At 43.2% G+C, this 13,197-nt stretch overlaps 1 protein-coding gene, 1 long non-coding RNA gene and 1 pseudogene across 3 annotated transcripts; 1 reads left to right on the forward strand and 2 right to left on the reverse strand.

Annotated features, from left to right (window-relative positions):
• Nucleotides 1-3,851: 3,851 nt before the first annotated feature.
• LOC123395965 lies at nt 3,852-12,624 on the reverse strand. The gene is made up of 3 exons (XR_006609868.1): nt 12,377-12,624; nt 8,855-8,957; nt 3,852-4,394 (listed from the first exon to the last, which is right to left on the reverse strand). It is a non-coding gene; the product is annotated as an uncharacterized LOC123395965 (long non-coding RNA).
• Nucleotides 4,438-8,690, forward strand: LOC123395964 (cold-responsive protein kinase 1-like). Of its 2 annotated transcripts, none has more exons than XM_045090984.1 (7): nt 4,438-5,154; nt 5,816-5,961; nt 6,043-6,158; nt 6,415-6,625; nt 6,719-6,956; nt 7,049-7,199; nt 7,855-8,690. In XM_045090984.1, exons 2-7 carry the CDS (start codon nt 5,895-5,897, stop codon nt 8,209-8,211), a joined length of 1,140 nt encoding a protein of 379 aa, XP_044946919.1. In that variant the 5' UTR covers nt 4,438-5,154; nt 5,816-5,894; the 3' UTR covers nt 8,212-8,690. The 2 variants fall into 2 exon arrangements, with proteins under 2 accessions (XP_044946919.1, XP_044946920.1); XM_045090985.1 differs by having other exon boundaries at nt 4,852-5,062.
• Nucleotides 9,532-12,382, reverse strand: LOC123395963 (annotated as a pseudogene).
• Nucleotides 12,625-13,197: the final 573 nt, after the last annotated feature.

Genomic DNA, 13,197 nt, shown 5'->3' on the forward strand with positions numbered 1-13,197 from the left:
AATCATAACAACTACTTGATTCGTGATAGTATTACACCACACACATAACATCGAGTTGTATAATAGTATAAGTAGAGCTTACTTGATGCCTATTTTGTTCCTCCTTAACTTCTTCACTTAGTTGGCTTTGTTTGAGTTATATACAATGAAATTTACCCCTATATGTTTTTTTTGATAAATGGTGCTTTATCAAAATCCAATCATTGGTTTTACAATAGTTGCTTAGATTCAGGAGGAGAGAATAGTGGCCGGAGAAGAAGAATGATTTTGTGGTACAAAAAGCTTGGTCATGTTTCATTAAAATATGTCATGTGATGTGCTTGTGGATGCTTCCACAGATATATATTTGACACAGTTAATGTTGAACCACAACAATACATACGTCCATGTTGCAAGGCATAAGCAATTTAGGTATAATTGACACCTAAATTGAGAACATAAATTAGTTTCTTTGCTTATTTGAAGTATCAAATTTATTTAGTCCGTTCTTAGTTTTGGCTTTAGTTTTCATGCCATATTATTTACTAAACTGGTGATAGATTGTTAGCATCGCATCCGGATTGCTATTTTAACTAAACCAATTATGGGGAAATTGTGTGGCATCAATTTGGGATTTTTGTTGTACATTGCAAAATTATATGGGAAAATTGTTTAATTTAACAGAACTTTTAGAGGGAGTGTATGACGAATGTTGGAAGACATTCAAGTTAGGGATGATGGAAATGCCTATGGCAATTTGGAGAACTTGGAGAAAACACATGTTAATTTGAGCTGGGTGGAAATGTAGATTGAAGCCAAGCAGTACGATGGGAATCAACAATTTTCTAGACTTGGAGGGAACACCAGACGGATTTGGATTGGCGTGACAACATAGCGAAGTATTAACGCTATGATTGAAGAGCTGACGTTGAGGGGCTCGTGATAGATCCATTTGTTGGCCTGTGGCAACGCACGTGCGTTCTACTAGTGTTAGATTGTTGTGGGCTGTCGTCATTGCTTATGGTGGAAATGCATTCTGAAGGTTGGTGATTAGTCTTGCATGATTACAAACTCCATGATTGCTTACTACTAGTAATTTTGTAGTGATGTGATGGGTCATTGTCTTGGTTGATGAATTGTAGAGTTGGAACAGCTCTTCCGTATTAAAAATAGATTTGGCAACATCACAATGCTTTTAGTAATTTAAGATATGGTTGATCCTTGTGTTGGTTGAGGAACTTTCTTTTTTTTTATGTTGAAGGATTGTGCAGGGCCATGCACAGTCTGTTGCTTGATTGTTATCCAAGAACTTTTTTTTTACGTAAGTTATCCAAGAACTTTGTACTACATGCAGCTTCGTGAATTCTGTAACTGAAACGAAACAGATGAAGGAGGCCAATCTGGGACCTGGGATGCATATCGCCCGAAGATCTTTTGCGAAATAGGCGAACATGAAATGGCGGATGTGTGCTTGAGTGCCGAAGGTCACAACTCACAAGAACCGGCCTGAGCTCAAATTCTAGGATAGAGCTGGGAAGAGGTGTGTAAAGAAGCAGTTCAAGCATAGATGAGATTTAAAGCAGCAGTAAAGAGGATGGATGAAACCCAAATCATCGACTGCAACTGGGTCGGATCTGAAAGGTGAATCATCTGAGCCGACGATGGTTGGTGGAAGAATCACATTGCAGTAATGTCACATCAGGATCGTAACTAGTTCCCCATTATTTACTTATCTTTTTTCATGTACATGTATGAACCGAGTCGCTGTTATTTCAGAGAAACCCATAGCATGCAACAACATGTACTTGCAAAGTTCCACATGGGCCACGGCCAACTTGACTTTGCTGCATGTTCTGTTCAGGACAGCAAATGTCGCCGGTGAATCGTCCATTGCCCCTGGAGAGGGACTCGGGGAGACATGGAGGATGATACTCCAACCAGTATTAACGACGGGTCAGACGACCACGATGTATGTGCTTGCTGCATTTGCTCAAGCATCTTCTTGCAACAAGCCTGAAGCATCCTCCTGCCACGGTTCCGAGCCCGAAGGAAGACTTGATTACATGATGACACCAGCATGTGTGTGCAACTTTGATCTAGCAAATGATTTGACATATCCTTGTTCTGTTCCTGATTATTTGAATGGGTGTTGGCAAGCATCACGTGCACATTTGTCCAATGTCATAGAAATGCATTAATTAACCACCATAGTTCTTATGTACACCGTCAGTTCCAAGACTTTATTGGCAAAATATAACCAATCAAACACAAGGTTTTACTTTGTATAGATAGGGCCTTGATTTCTTTCAGCTCCCACAACAAAGGAATGTGCTTGACCGTTTCGGCGCATTATAAAGAAATTGTATCGCCAAAGGATTTCGGACTGAATTGTTTTTGTTGGATAAATAACAGAGCAATGATCTAGACCAGGAATTATCCGGTGGAAATTGAACTGAAACTGGGTCGCTGCGTTTGTCTCTTGCAGTGTTCAGGCTAAATACGTATCTTGACTTGCAAGAGAAGGAATGGGACAATTCAACTCAAAAGCTTGAGAGGAACCGTTCTGATGGATAATCCTCGACCTAGACAAGTCTGCTAGTTGATACAGCTGTCAGCCTGCCTAGCAGAGAGACTGATTTGATGGACACACTTCTCTACTTGTCTTTGAAATCTGAAATGATAAATTATACTTGACCTGTACATATATCAGAAATAAACTTACCGAACTTCTTGAATTTATCAGCTCAAGCTGTGTGAGAATTCAAAATTCGGTGTTGACAAAAAAAAGTTACCATGATGATCACAGCTCACAATGTTGACCAACGGTGCCATAATATGTACTTGGCCTGTACATATATCGGAAATAAAAGTACTGAACTTCTTGGATTTATCAACTGAAGTTGTATTAGGATTCAAAACGTCTGAGTCGACAATAAAAAGTCACCATGATGGCCACAGCTCGAGATATTGACCAACGGTGCAATAACATGTACTTGACCCTCCGTTTCAAAAATATGTACTTGACCTGTACATATGTCTCGGAAATAAAGTTACTGAGCTTCTTGAATTTATAAACTCAAGTCATAACAGAACTCAAGAAGTCTATGTTGACAAAAAATGTTACATGATGGTCACAACTAAAATGTTGACCAACAGTGCAATAATATAAATGAGATGGGGAGCGAACTAAGCATGACTTGATCTACCAGCAGATGTGGTCAATGGCTGATCCTGTTGTGCTTTCTGTACACCGGAAAATTGTTGAAAATCTCTTAGGTCCACTTGTCAGATCATTAGCAGTTGTCAAGTTGTCTCTTGATAGCCTGGAAAGGCCAAGAGTCTGAACTTACTTTAACCTTACAGTTATCTCCAGAACTGTCAACATCACACCTGACTGACGCTGACAATTATAGATGACTATGAGGCGTGAAAGTAGACATTTTCTTCCTTTTACTACTTTGGAGGAAAAACTGGATCCTCGTCCCTTGTACATAGGATAAAAACAAATAGTGCTGGTAACTAAAATCATAGGTACTACAACCACTAAATCTGAAGTGTACTATTCACTACTCCCTCCGTTTCTAAATACTCCCTCGATCCGAAAATACTTGTCAAAGAAACGAATGTATCTAGATGTATTTTAGTTCTAAATACATCCATTTTTATCCATTTATGCGACAAGTAATTCCGGACGAAGGGAGTATAAGTCTTTTTAGATGTTCCAATATAAGACTACATACGGATGTATATAGCCATATTTTAGAGCGTAGATTCATTCATTTTGCTCCGTATGTAGTCTCCTAGTGAAATCGCTAAAAAGACTTATATTTAGGAACGGAGGGAGTAGAATATCTACTTTGTCCTTTTTCAACTGAACAATGTACTCCGTTCGATCGATATTAATATACATTAAATCTTTATATGGGCCACAGGGATTACAACATTTATTTTTAAATTACATTTATATAAAAATGTAGGCGGGTAATGTAAACCTAATGTTGATGATTATCCCAAATACCTGCATTCATTTTTCTCTGCATTTGTTTATTACAAGCCACACAAATGCAGAGAACGTGTGTCATTTCTGCTCAAAGATATCCAAATTTTACCACCGTGTTAATTTTTGTGGCCTGCGTTAGTCGACGAAGGAGAATTGTGCATATGGGTCAACTGATCACTTTCTCCGATACACAGTGAAATGTACATCTCACTTTGATGATCAGAAAGTAGCAAGATCCAACGCATACCTTTTGAGATGAGGTTAGGTGGCTCTTCTCAACCTCTTTTCAACCTTTATATTGTCTCAATCATTGAATCGTCAATATAGAAAACCAGAATGTCAAACTGCAATTAAAGCCAGGGTTGCTGAAGCACCATTCTGGAAGGAAACCAGGAGCATTCATAAACCTTTCCCACTGCGTGCCATGAAACACAAAAGTTGTTATCTCAATCCAATATGAGGTGAAAGACAAGCATGTACCGAGCCTACCTTGCTTAATTACTGTGCCATAAAATTTCTGTTATATATCTCACTAATGTAAACTAAAGACTGACTATTTAGGAAACAAACTAGATGTGTGTCTTTTCTTAAACAGCAGGTCTTTTTCAAGTCACAGTGTTTAGTTTATGCCTGATGAACAGTGAACACGGTGTATGACTCAATAACCCGTGGACCGGTCTCCAACTATAGCAATACTAAAGGCAGAGCATGGGCATTAAGAATAGGCCCAAGATGAAGAGAAAAACAAGCATTTTTTTTCCAATCCTTAGTCATCTTTTTGTTTCGTGGTGGGAGCTGAGCACAAGCCATTCTTTCCTTGCTACTTCCCAAGTTGCAACCAGCTCATCTCTCCAAGGTGAGAACAGGCCAGGTCAATCCCAGTGGGACCGTTGAGTCCTTTGCCTGGACTAGTATATATAGAGAGCACAGGACAGCACCCTTTTGCTCCTAAATCTAGAAGATACATGTGCCCTGCTCCTCATACCACCATCACCCAGGACTTATCAGACGCTCTTGGCTCTTCATACACACTGCAGAACCTCACAGTGGAGTTTCCACCGAGCAACTGCGCCTAATCCTTGGGTGGGTTTAGTTTCTTGGTCTCTTTTTCTCCTCTTTGCTGAATCTACCCAATTTCCCTGGCTTTCCTCGGAGCAATTGCGCCTAATCCTTGGGTGAGTTTCGTTTCATGGTTTCCTTTTCTCCCTTTTGCTGAATCTACCCAATTGACTAGCTAGGTATGTTTTGAGAAATATACTTGTTCTAAGTTTTGCAATCCATCCAGGGCTGTTCCTCATGAAAACATTTGGTTCGCTTCTAGTTCCTTTCATTTTTGTGCTTTCTCCTTAACCATCAGTTCATCTGGTTCTGTTCCAGTGATCTCAGTTGCCTGTTGAACATTTGAAGTTCAGGGGTCATGCTGAAAATGGTTTCCCCCCTGTATAGTGACTTTCTTTTCCGTTGATTTTGTTGTCCAAGCACAGTTCTTTATATGTCCACCAACTATAACTAGCTTGTTTAATTTTGACATTATTTTTTCCGGTAAGTAATGTGTAGTGTATTTCTTTCTTTTCCTTCTGCAACTCAGAGGCAGAAACACACCAGAATTATCTGTTTTGAGTTGTGAGCAGAGCACTACCTGCCATGCCGTTTTCTTCTCTTAGAGGACATCTTCCCAGCTTAGCTCCTTGGAGTAGCTAAACTAGAAATGGATAGCTAGCTTCATTTTGTGTAGGACATTCAAGAGTGAGTTTTTTTTTCTACGGCTGAAATTAAAAGGAAACAATTCCATTGAGATACTTGCATAATTCATTTGACTGATCTTCTTTCCCTCAGGTTCTTATAATACTCCTCTTTGCATGAGCTTCTGTACAAATATCTGAAGCTTCTAAGAAGCAAATCCCATACTCTCGCAATGGCTTGCTTCCGTTTGTTCCGGTGGAAGAGGAAATCCAGAAGCCAAATCGTGCAGCAGGACATAGGTGAACCTGCATATCATCTCATTTAACTTTTGTTCTTCTGAAGCATCCTAAAACCCTCCTGATTCATCCTACTCTTTTCAGACATACCACTCCATGGCAACGTGAAGATATACTCCTCCAAGGAGCTCAAAAGGGCCACAAGGAATTTCTGCTCAGGAAACAAACTCGGGCAGGGTTCTTTCGGCTGTGTTTACCTGGTAGGTTTAGTTGCCAGTTTGGCAGTTTGCACCATACAAGCTTTGACATTTCCAAGTTCAAACACCACAATCTCTTTATCCTGTAACATGTTGTATGCACCAATCAGTCACTCCAAAAAAATACTGAATTATTAGAAAGCGGCAGGTTATACTCTTCCTGCCGTAGTGGTTACCATCATTGTAGCACTTGGACCAGCTATCAAAATTCAAACACTAGTGTTCCATGAGTGCTCAGGCTCTGGTCTGAATTATGCAGGGAAAGCTGAAGAATGGTCAAAAAGTTGCCATCAAGGTGCTCTCCTCTGAGTCAAAGCAAGGAACGAGGGAGTTCTTGAATGAACTGAGTGTCATATCCAGCATAACCCACCACAACCTTGTAAAACTCCACGGCTGCTGCGTCGATGGAGGTCAGAAAATGCTGGTCTACAATTATCTGGAGAACAACAGCCTCGCAAGGACCCTCTTCAGTATGCTCAACCAAATTTCGATTTTCCTCAGAACTTTGAATCGCTGGTAAATTCATTCTTCACACACCCCTGGTTTGTCATGATGTTCTTCAGGCAATGCCCACAGTAGCATCCGGTTTGACTGGAGGACAAGGGTGAAGATCTGCATCGGTGTCGCTGACGGTCTCGCATATCTGCATGAAGAAATCCGGCCGCACATCGTCCACCGTGACATCAAGGCCAGTAACATTCTGCTTGACAAGGACCTGAGCCCCAAAATATCGGATTTCGGGCTAGCAAAGCTCTTCCCAGGCAACATGACGCATATCAGCACGAGGGTTGCAGGAACATTGTAAGCAAAGTGACACCTTTTGCTGTTCTCATTTAACCTTTCAAATATACTGTACTGTATGATTAAGACAAGTTGACATGTTCATTTCTCAGAGGGTATTTGGCACCGGAATACGCGATCCGAGGGCAGCTAACGAAGAAGGCCGATGTCTACAGCTTTGGAGTTCTGCTACTGGAGATTGTCAGTGGCAGGTGGCACACTGACCCCAGATTGCCTCTCCAAGATCAGTTCCTCCTAGAAACGGTAAAGAGAAATTTCAATAACAATATATACTTAATTATGATTCTTTAGAAAGTTAAAAAAATCAGGAAAAACAAATATTTTCTGTCTAGGACAATAGTACGTAATACAGCTATGATAAATCCAAGATGCTCCACATTAGACCATAAGAATCATGCCAGACATATACCTACTATGTGGTATGTGCACATGGTTGAACAATTTAGATAATCACAAGTTGATGCGCATTATATGCTTACCGCAGTTGGAGGTATTCTTTGTTTTTTTAAGAGGAAATACAGTTGGAAGTATTCTGAAGGAAAGTACCAGGAAGTTTCCTCTCTGTCCTGAAAATTACTATTTTTGGTAGTACTGCCAGCTTTCATTGTCTTATCTTGAGATTATTTTTTATTGGCCCACTGGTTCTGGATTTGTTTCTGAAAATGTTTTCTACGCCACTTGCATTGACTGGTGTTCTCATTCTTAGGACATATCTATTAGGTTTTTGTCCAATTATTATGTGCACCTGCTATTGCATTATAAATCAGTGATTTATGAGAAATCCCTGCAAAGAGAAGTGGAAAGGTTCTATTTCAGAAATAGCTGAAGCATTGTTTCTTGACATTGTCAATAGTAAATTAAAGAATATAAAACAGAAATTTCCACTTGTTTTTCGCAGGCTTGGACTCTCTACGAGTCTGGTGATCTTGGGAGCATCATCGACAAGACCTTAAAAGATGGTTACGGCACTGATGAAGCTCATAGGTTTTTGAAAATAGGACTTCTGTGCACCCAGGATAGCCCCAAGGTCAGGCCCTCCATGTCGACAGTTGCAAAGATGCTAAAGGGTGAGTGCCCCGTCAGCGACAACATCATGAGGCCAGGCCTGATCACAGATGTCATGGACCTGAAAGTCAGAACAATCGAGCCTGCTCTTCAGTTAAATGTGTCTCCAACAATGTCTCCGTTGGATAACCACTCACTGGTGTCTAACCTTGCATCCGCCGGTAGCACTGTGATAAGGGACAGTCCTTGATGAGAAGTTAAAAAGACATATGAAGGAGAATATGCTCAAGCAACAATGGCTGTAAATAGGAGGGATGACGAAAAGCATGTCAAGAGAGGCATTTGATTTCATTTGTGTTTCTAGATTGCCAGTTAGATGTACTGTTAGTTGTTTGTATATGTTGCATCTGAGCTTTTGATGATCAACAACAAGTGAATATCCTCAGTGTCCTGTGGGGCATGGTTTATAGGTGAAGAAGAAGGGCACAGCTACACCAGGCACCCAAGCTCGATGCAGAGGCCGGGGCGACGCCTCCTTTTCTAAAAAAAAAACCAGGCACCCAAGCAGGGAGCGCTGGACTTTCAGAGATTTGCTAGTTAGTACCTTTCCTAAATTTGGCAAGCCAGGGTTACCTTTTTTTGTGTGCACAGAAATAGTGGCTACAATGTTTCGTCAAGTATACACTAAAAATCTCACACGGATAATGACATGACTTGCATCTGCATGAACGACCTGTGAAATTTCCACTCTGAAATGCCAATAATGCAAACTGACAATGTCAAGTGTTTCGGTAAAATACATCAGCAGATTATTGGGGATGTTGTAGCAATAAACTTAAACTGAAGCAAATGAAGATATCTAGGCACAGAAGTGATTTAAAAATATCTCTTACCAAATGAGGTCTTGAATCTAAGAGGAACCACGGAGCTTCAGTTCCAAAAAATAATATCCTTAAGAGGAAGCTCAACACGGAAAGCAGGGATTGACAAAAGAACCTTCAAAACAGTAAAAAGCACTATCAAATTAGTCGTGATAAAACTTCCCAACATTCCATGTGGAAATCACCTTGTATTGGAAAGTATTAGACAGGACATCTGGTTTCCACAGCTTGATGAGTACAAGTTAAACCAAACAAACAGTCTGGGTAAGCCGAGTTAAACAAAAGTACTTGCTCTCGTTTAAAAAATATATATATATGCACCACAGTAATAACCCAACCGTGTCATATTAACAGTTCAACATGGCATAACAGCAAAAACTTTCGTCCATCTAAACTAGTACATATCGGAGATTCCTGAATCTTTAACGCATAATGACAAAAGTTAGATGCACGTTAATAGTCCTAGTGGGTGACATTCGATTATGTCAGGAAACACAACAAGAAATGAACATACTTTTCAATAGTCCTAGTGTATCCTGCCTCCTAGGAGGATTGTAACAAACTCTATCTTTTCAATATAATGAAACGCAAAGGTCCTTTGCGCTTTCTCGAAAAAAAGAAATGAACTTACCAAAATAACAGTAAACCTCAAGAAATAAACAAATGCGGAGTATATATCAGCGTACAACTAGGAATAGATCTGCATAGATTATTCATTCTTGGGAAGCAACAACTGAGTTCCATGTATATACATGTAGAAAATCACATTCAGACACATCATCAGAAACTATGTTCTTCTTTTTTTGGGGCAAGAAACTATGTTCTTTATCAACTAATTCTACAGCAATGAAGCTACATTCTGAAGACATCTATACGGTGGGAGAAATGGAAATGACATGAAATTTCAAGCTTAGATGATTTGCTAGCGTCTTGCCACCCGGTTCATTTCCAGCAGTTGCGTAAGAGACACAGAACTCCATCTTTCAGCTCCCTCTTGAAGAGGCGCATATAGTAGTCGCTTGACTGAGTCTATGCAAATACTCACGGTGCCAAATTCATACACTGACATGCCGTTATAGGATTTGTTAACTCTAGGCATAAACAGCAAACCTTGGTTAGCCGCATATGCCTGAATAGACTCCTTGAAACTCATATCTCCCATGGCTGCTCCTGGCACTGGATGGTAAGCTGGGTACTGTGACGCTTGCTGTGCTGCATCAAATTGCCGCTTCTCTGTTGCTCTCAAGTAGCCCACATTCTCCAATGCCCCTGGCTGCACCAACTCAACTCCTTCAGCAGCTTGGTTCATCATCTCAAGACCAGCCATTAGAAGCATCCGTATGCGTTCATTGGCGAGCAACTCTGGTGGGAAAAGACCCCTCCAGCCCTTGTAACAGTTCGTGATCTCATTGAAATCAGGATTCGGTGAACACAACCAATGGTAGAGGACCTGCTGCCACTTGCTAAAGAAATCAACTTCCAACATATGGACCATATGGTGTACCAGGACAGCAGAAGCCCAAATCATAACCCAATTAAATTGGTCGAACTTCTGGTTTGTTGGGTTGATCTGAAACTCCTGGAGTGCCATTTTAAGTTTAGGAATGATATAGCGCACTATCAAGTCTTCCCAACTTGCTGGATCAAACACACCTTTCCATGGAGACAGAACAGCGTACGATGATGCATCATGAGCTTGCCAAACATGGAGGACACTACTCAGCTTGTACCGAAGAGAGTGACACAAGGTCTCTATCCTTTGTCCTAGAGTCGGCAACCATGGGTGTACCCATACATGAACCGGTACCTTCTCCCTACGTGGATCCCAAGATTCGACAGCAGCTGTGAGCTTTGGCATGATTACATGCTCTAATATTGAATGGAGCACAACAGGGGGCAGCAACCGCTCCCATGACTCGAGAAAGCGGAGCATTGGTTCTGGATCCCTAGCCTCCCATGAATTAGTTCCTGATATCCTCACAGCTGGTAGGATTACCTCACTGGAGCCATCGACTCAGTAGCATCTGAGAAATCACATGGCTGGTCTCCCTGCAGCAAATCCTTCCATGACGACATGACTTCCAAGCCAAACAAGGGATTCTGCAGAGGCTGCCACCCCTGGAAGACCCGGATCAGTAACGGACGCGCAAGTCGGCAAGCAATCCATGCAACGCTACACATTTTGAACTCCTCCTCATGGCGCATCATCAATTCCTGGAAGGTCTTAAGCAACGCTCGCAGCGTCAGCAAACCAGCTGTATCGTCCACCCGACCTCCACCACACCTGCAATCGTCTCCATAACCTGCAGCCGGTGTTTCTGCAACATCTCCTGCTTTGCTACTGTCTCCTTCTCCCGCACCAAACTAGCCACCCTCTCCTGCTCCTGGCGCAGCCGCCCATCCAACCTGATAATATCATCCTTAGTCTCGTCAACAAGAACCCGCACATTGTACTGCAACTCCGGCATCGGCACATCATTCGCCTCCATCTCCTGTTCATCACTGAGCCCCTTCAAGTCTGTCAGCACATGAACCTGCGGCCCTCGCATGTCAATCACCTTCTGGACAACCGTGGGCTGCTCATCCTGCTCCTGTTCGGCGCGCATAGCCAGCAACTCATTCTTTGTCAAGACCTGATCTTTCTTCGAGCTGGCCTTCTTGGACCATCGTCGCTTTTCCTTCTTGGCAGACGGCAGAGGAGGTGGGGGTGGCAGGTTCTCCTTGTCAGTGAAGGGCTTGGCCTCCTTAAACTCCTTGACACTGCCAAGTCCGGCATTTTTGGGGCGCACGATGGTCTCCACTCTCCAGCGGCGCGGTGATTCCCTGAGCATTCTTGCCGAGACCTGATCCTTTCTTGTGCCCCATCATAGCCATCATATTAGCCACCGTCATGTTGGACTCCACGCTGCCAAGGGGCGGCGCTGGTTTCCCATCCCCGCCGACGATGCTTGGCGGCGGCGCTTGGCCGCCTCGTGCTGCCGCTCCTTCTCCTCTCGCCTGGCACGCGCACCCGCGGCGATCCGCTGCCCGAACCCCGTGGGCAGGTCGATGTACTCCTCCTGGTCGTCGTCGGCGACCTCCACCTCCTGGGCGGAGGCGGTCCGCGAGGAGGACGCGGCCTGGCCTCTGCTCCACCCGCTCGGGGATTCCCTTGGGGACGAACTGCACGGGCCTGGTGAAGTCAGACTCGGACTCGTCCCGTCTGCGCTTGCGGCGTCGCGACCCCTCGTCCTCCTCGGAGTAGTAGTCGGAGTCCCCCTCGGCGAAGACGCCGTAGAGGTCGTCGCGGGTCTGGCGCTCGCGCTTGCGGCGTCCCTCGTAGTTGAACTCCCCGTCGCGGCCGCCGAGGAAGTCGCCGTCCATGTCGAGGCGGTCCATGCCCTCCGCGTCCTCCTTCATGGCCCCGCCGCTCTTACGGCTCCTCGATCCCCAAATCAAAAGGTAGGGTTCCAGGGCAGGCCTCAGGCCTTCAGCCAACCAATCGAAACAAACAAGGCGAGGTAAACGAAAGTGGGAAGGGATGGCGGTGCGCACCACCTCGCCGCCGGTGACGCCAAACGGCGGCTTGGTTCCGGCTAGATGGAGCGGGGGGGCAGCCGACGCCGATGGGACGGAGCTCGGGGCAGCGAACTTGGGGCGGCCGAAGACGGCCGGATGACGCGCGAGAGGGAGGGGCCGGGGCAGAGACGGCGGGTGTCGCGTCCGGCGGAGGCGCACCACGGGGCGACGGCGTAAGGTCGGTTGTGAGTTACCGACCAGTAGGGAAGTGTGCTTCTCAGCCCGAGCTCAAATGAGCTCGGGGGGTGAACAGTAAAATCCAAAAAAAAAAACAAATTCAGAAAAACTGATTATTTTTTATGACAAAAGTTCTAACTGTTTACAAAATTACATTACGAAATCATATTTGTGGAAGCCGTGGCAAAAGCATTTTCAGATTGCCACGCCTCATAAAAATGTGATTTTCAGATGAAATTTCGCAAGAAATTAGATCTTTTGTCAATGTTTATCATAAAAAAATCAGTATTTATTGAACATTTTATGAAATTAATACGATTTTACTGTTTATCCAAGCACATTTGAGCTCGGGCTGAGAAACTCCATGTCCCGACTAGTACTACTTTCTAATGTAGGATTTTACTGTTGGGTTGCAAAGAACTAGACTTTTTTTAGTCTCAAGAAGAATTAAAAAAAAACCCTTTAGTAGAATTTTTTTAATTCCTTAAAAAATTCCTTCTGTTTGATTATATCTCTCCCTTCTCTCCCTAATAATAAAGCAAATTCGGTTTCTGGTCGTTCGTCTTGAAAATTACTCCTAAAGTTTGCATAAATTACCCAACATGCCACCGTTAAGTAAT

Source organism: Hordeum vulgare, chromosome 5H, assembly GCF_904849725.1.
Source record: "Hordeum vulgare subsp. vulgare chromosome 5H, MorexV3_pseudomolecules_assembly, whole genome shotgun sequence".
In the NCBI taxonomy this organism is placed as follows: Eukaryota; Viridiplantae; Streptophyta; class Magnoliopsida; order Poales; family Poaceae; genus Hordeum; species Hordeum vulgare.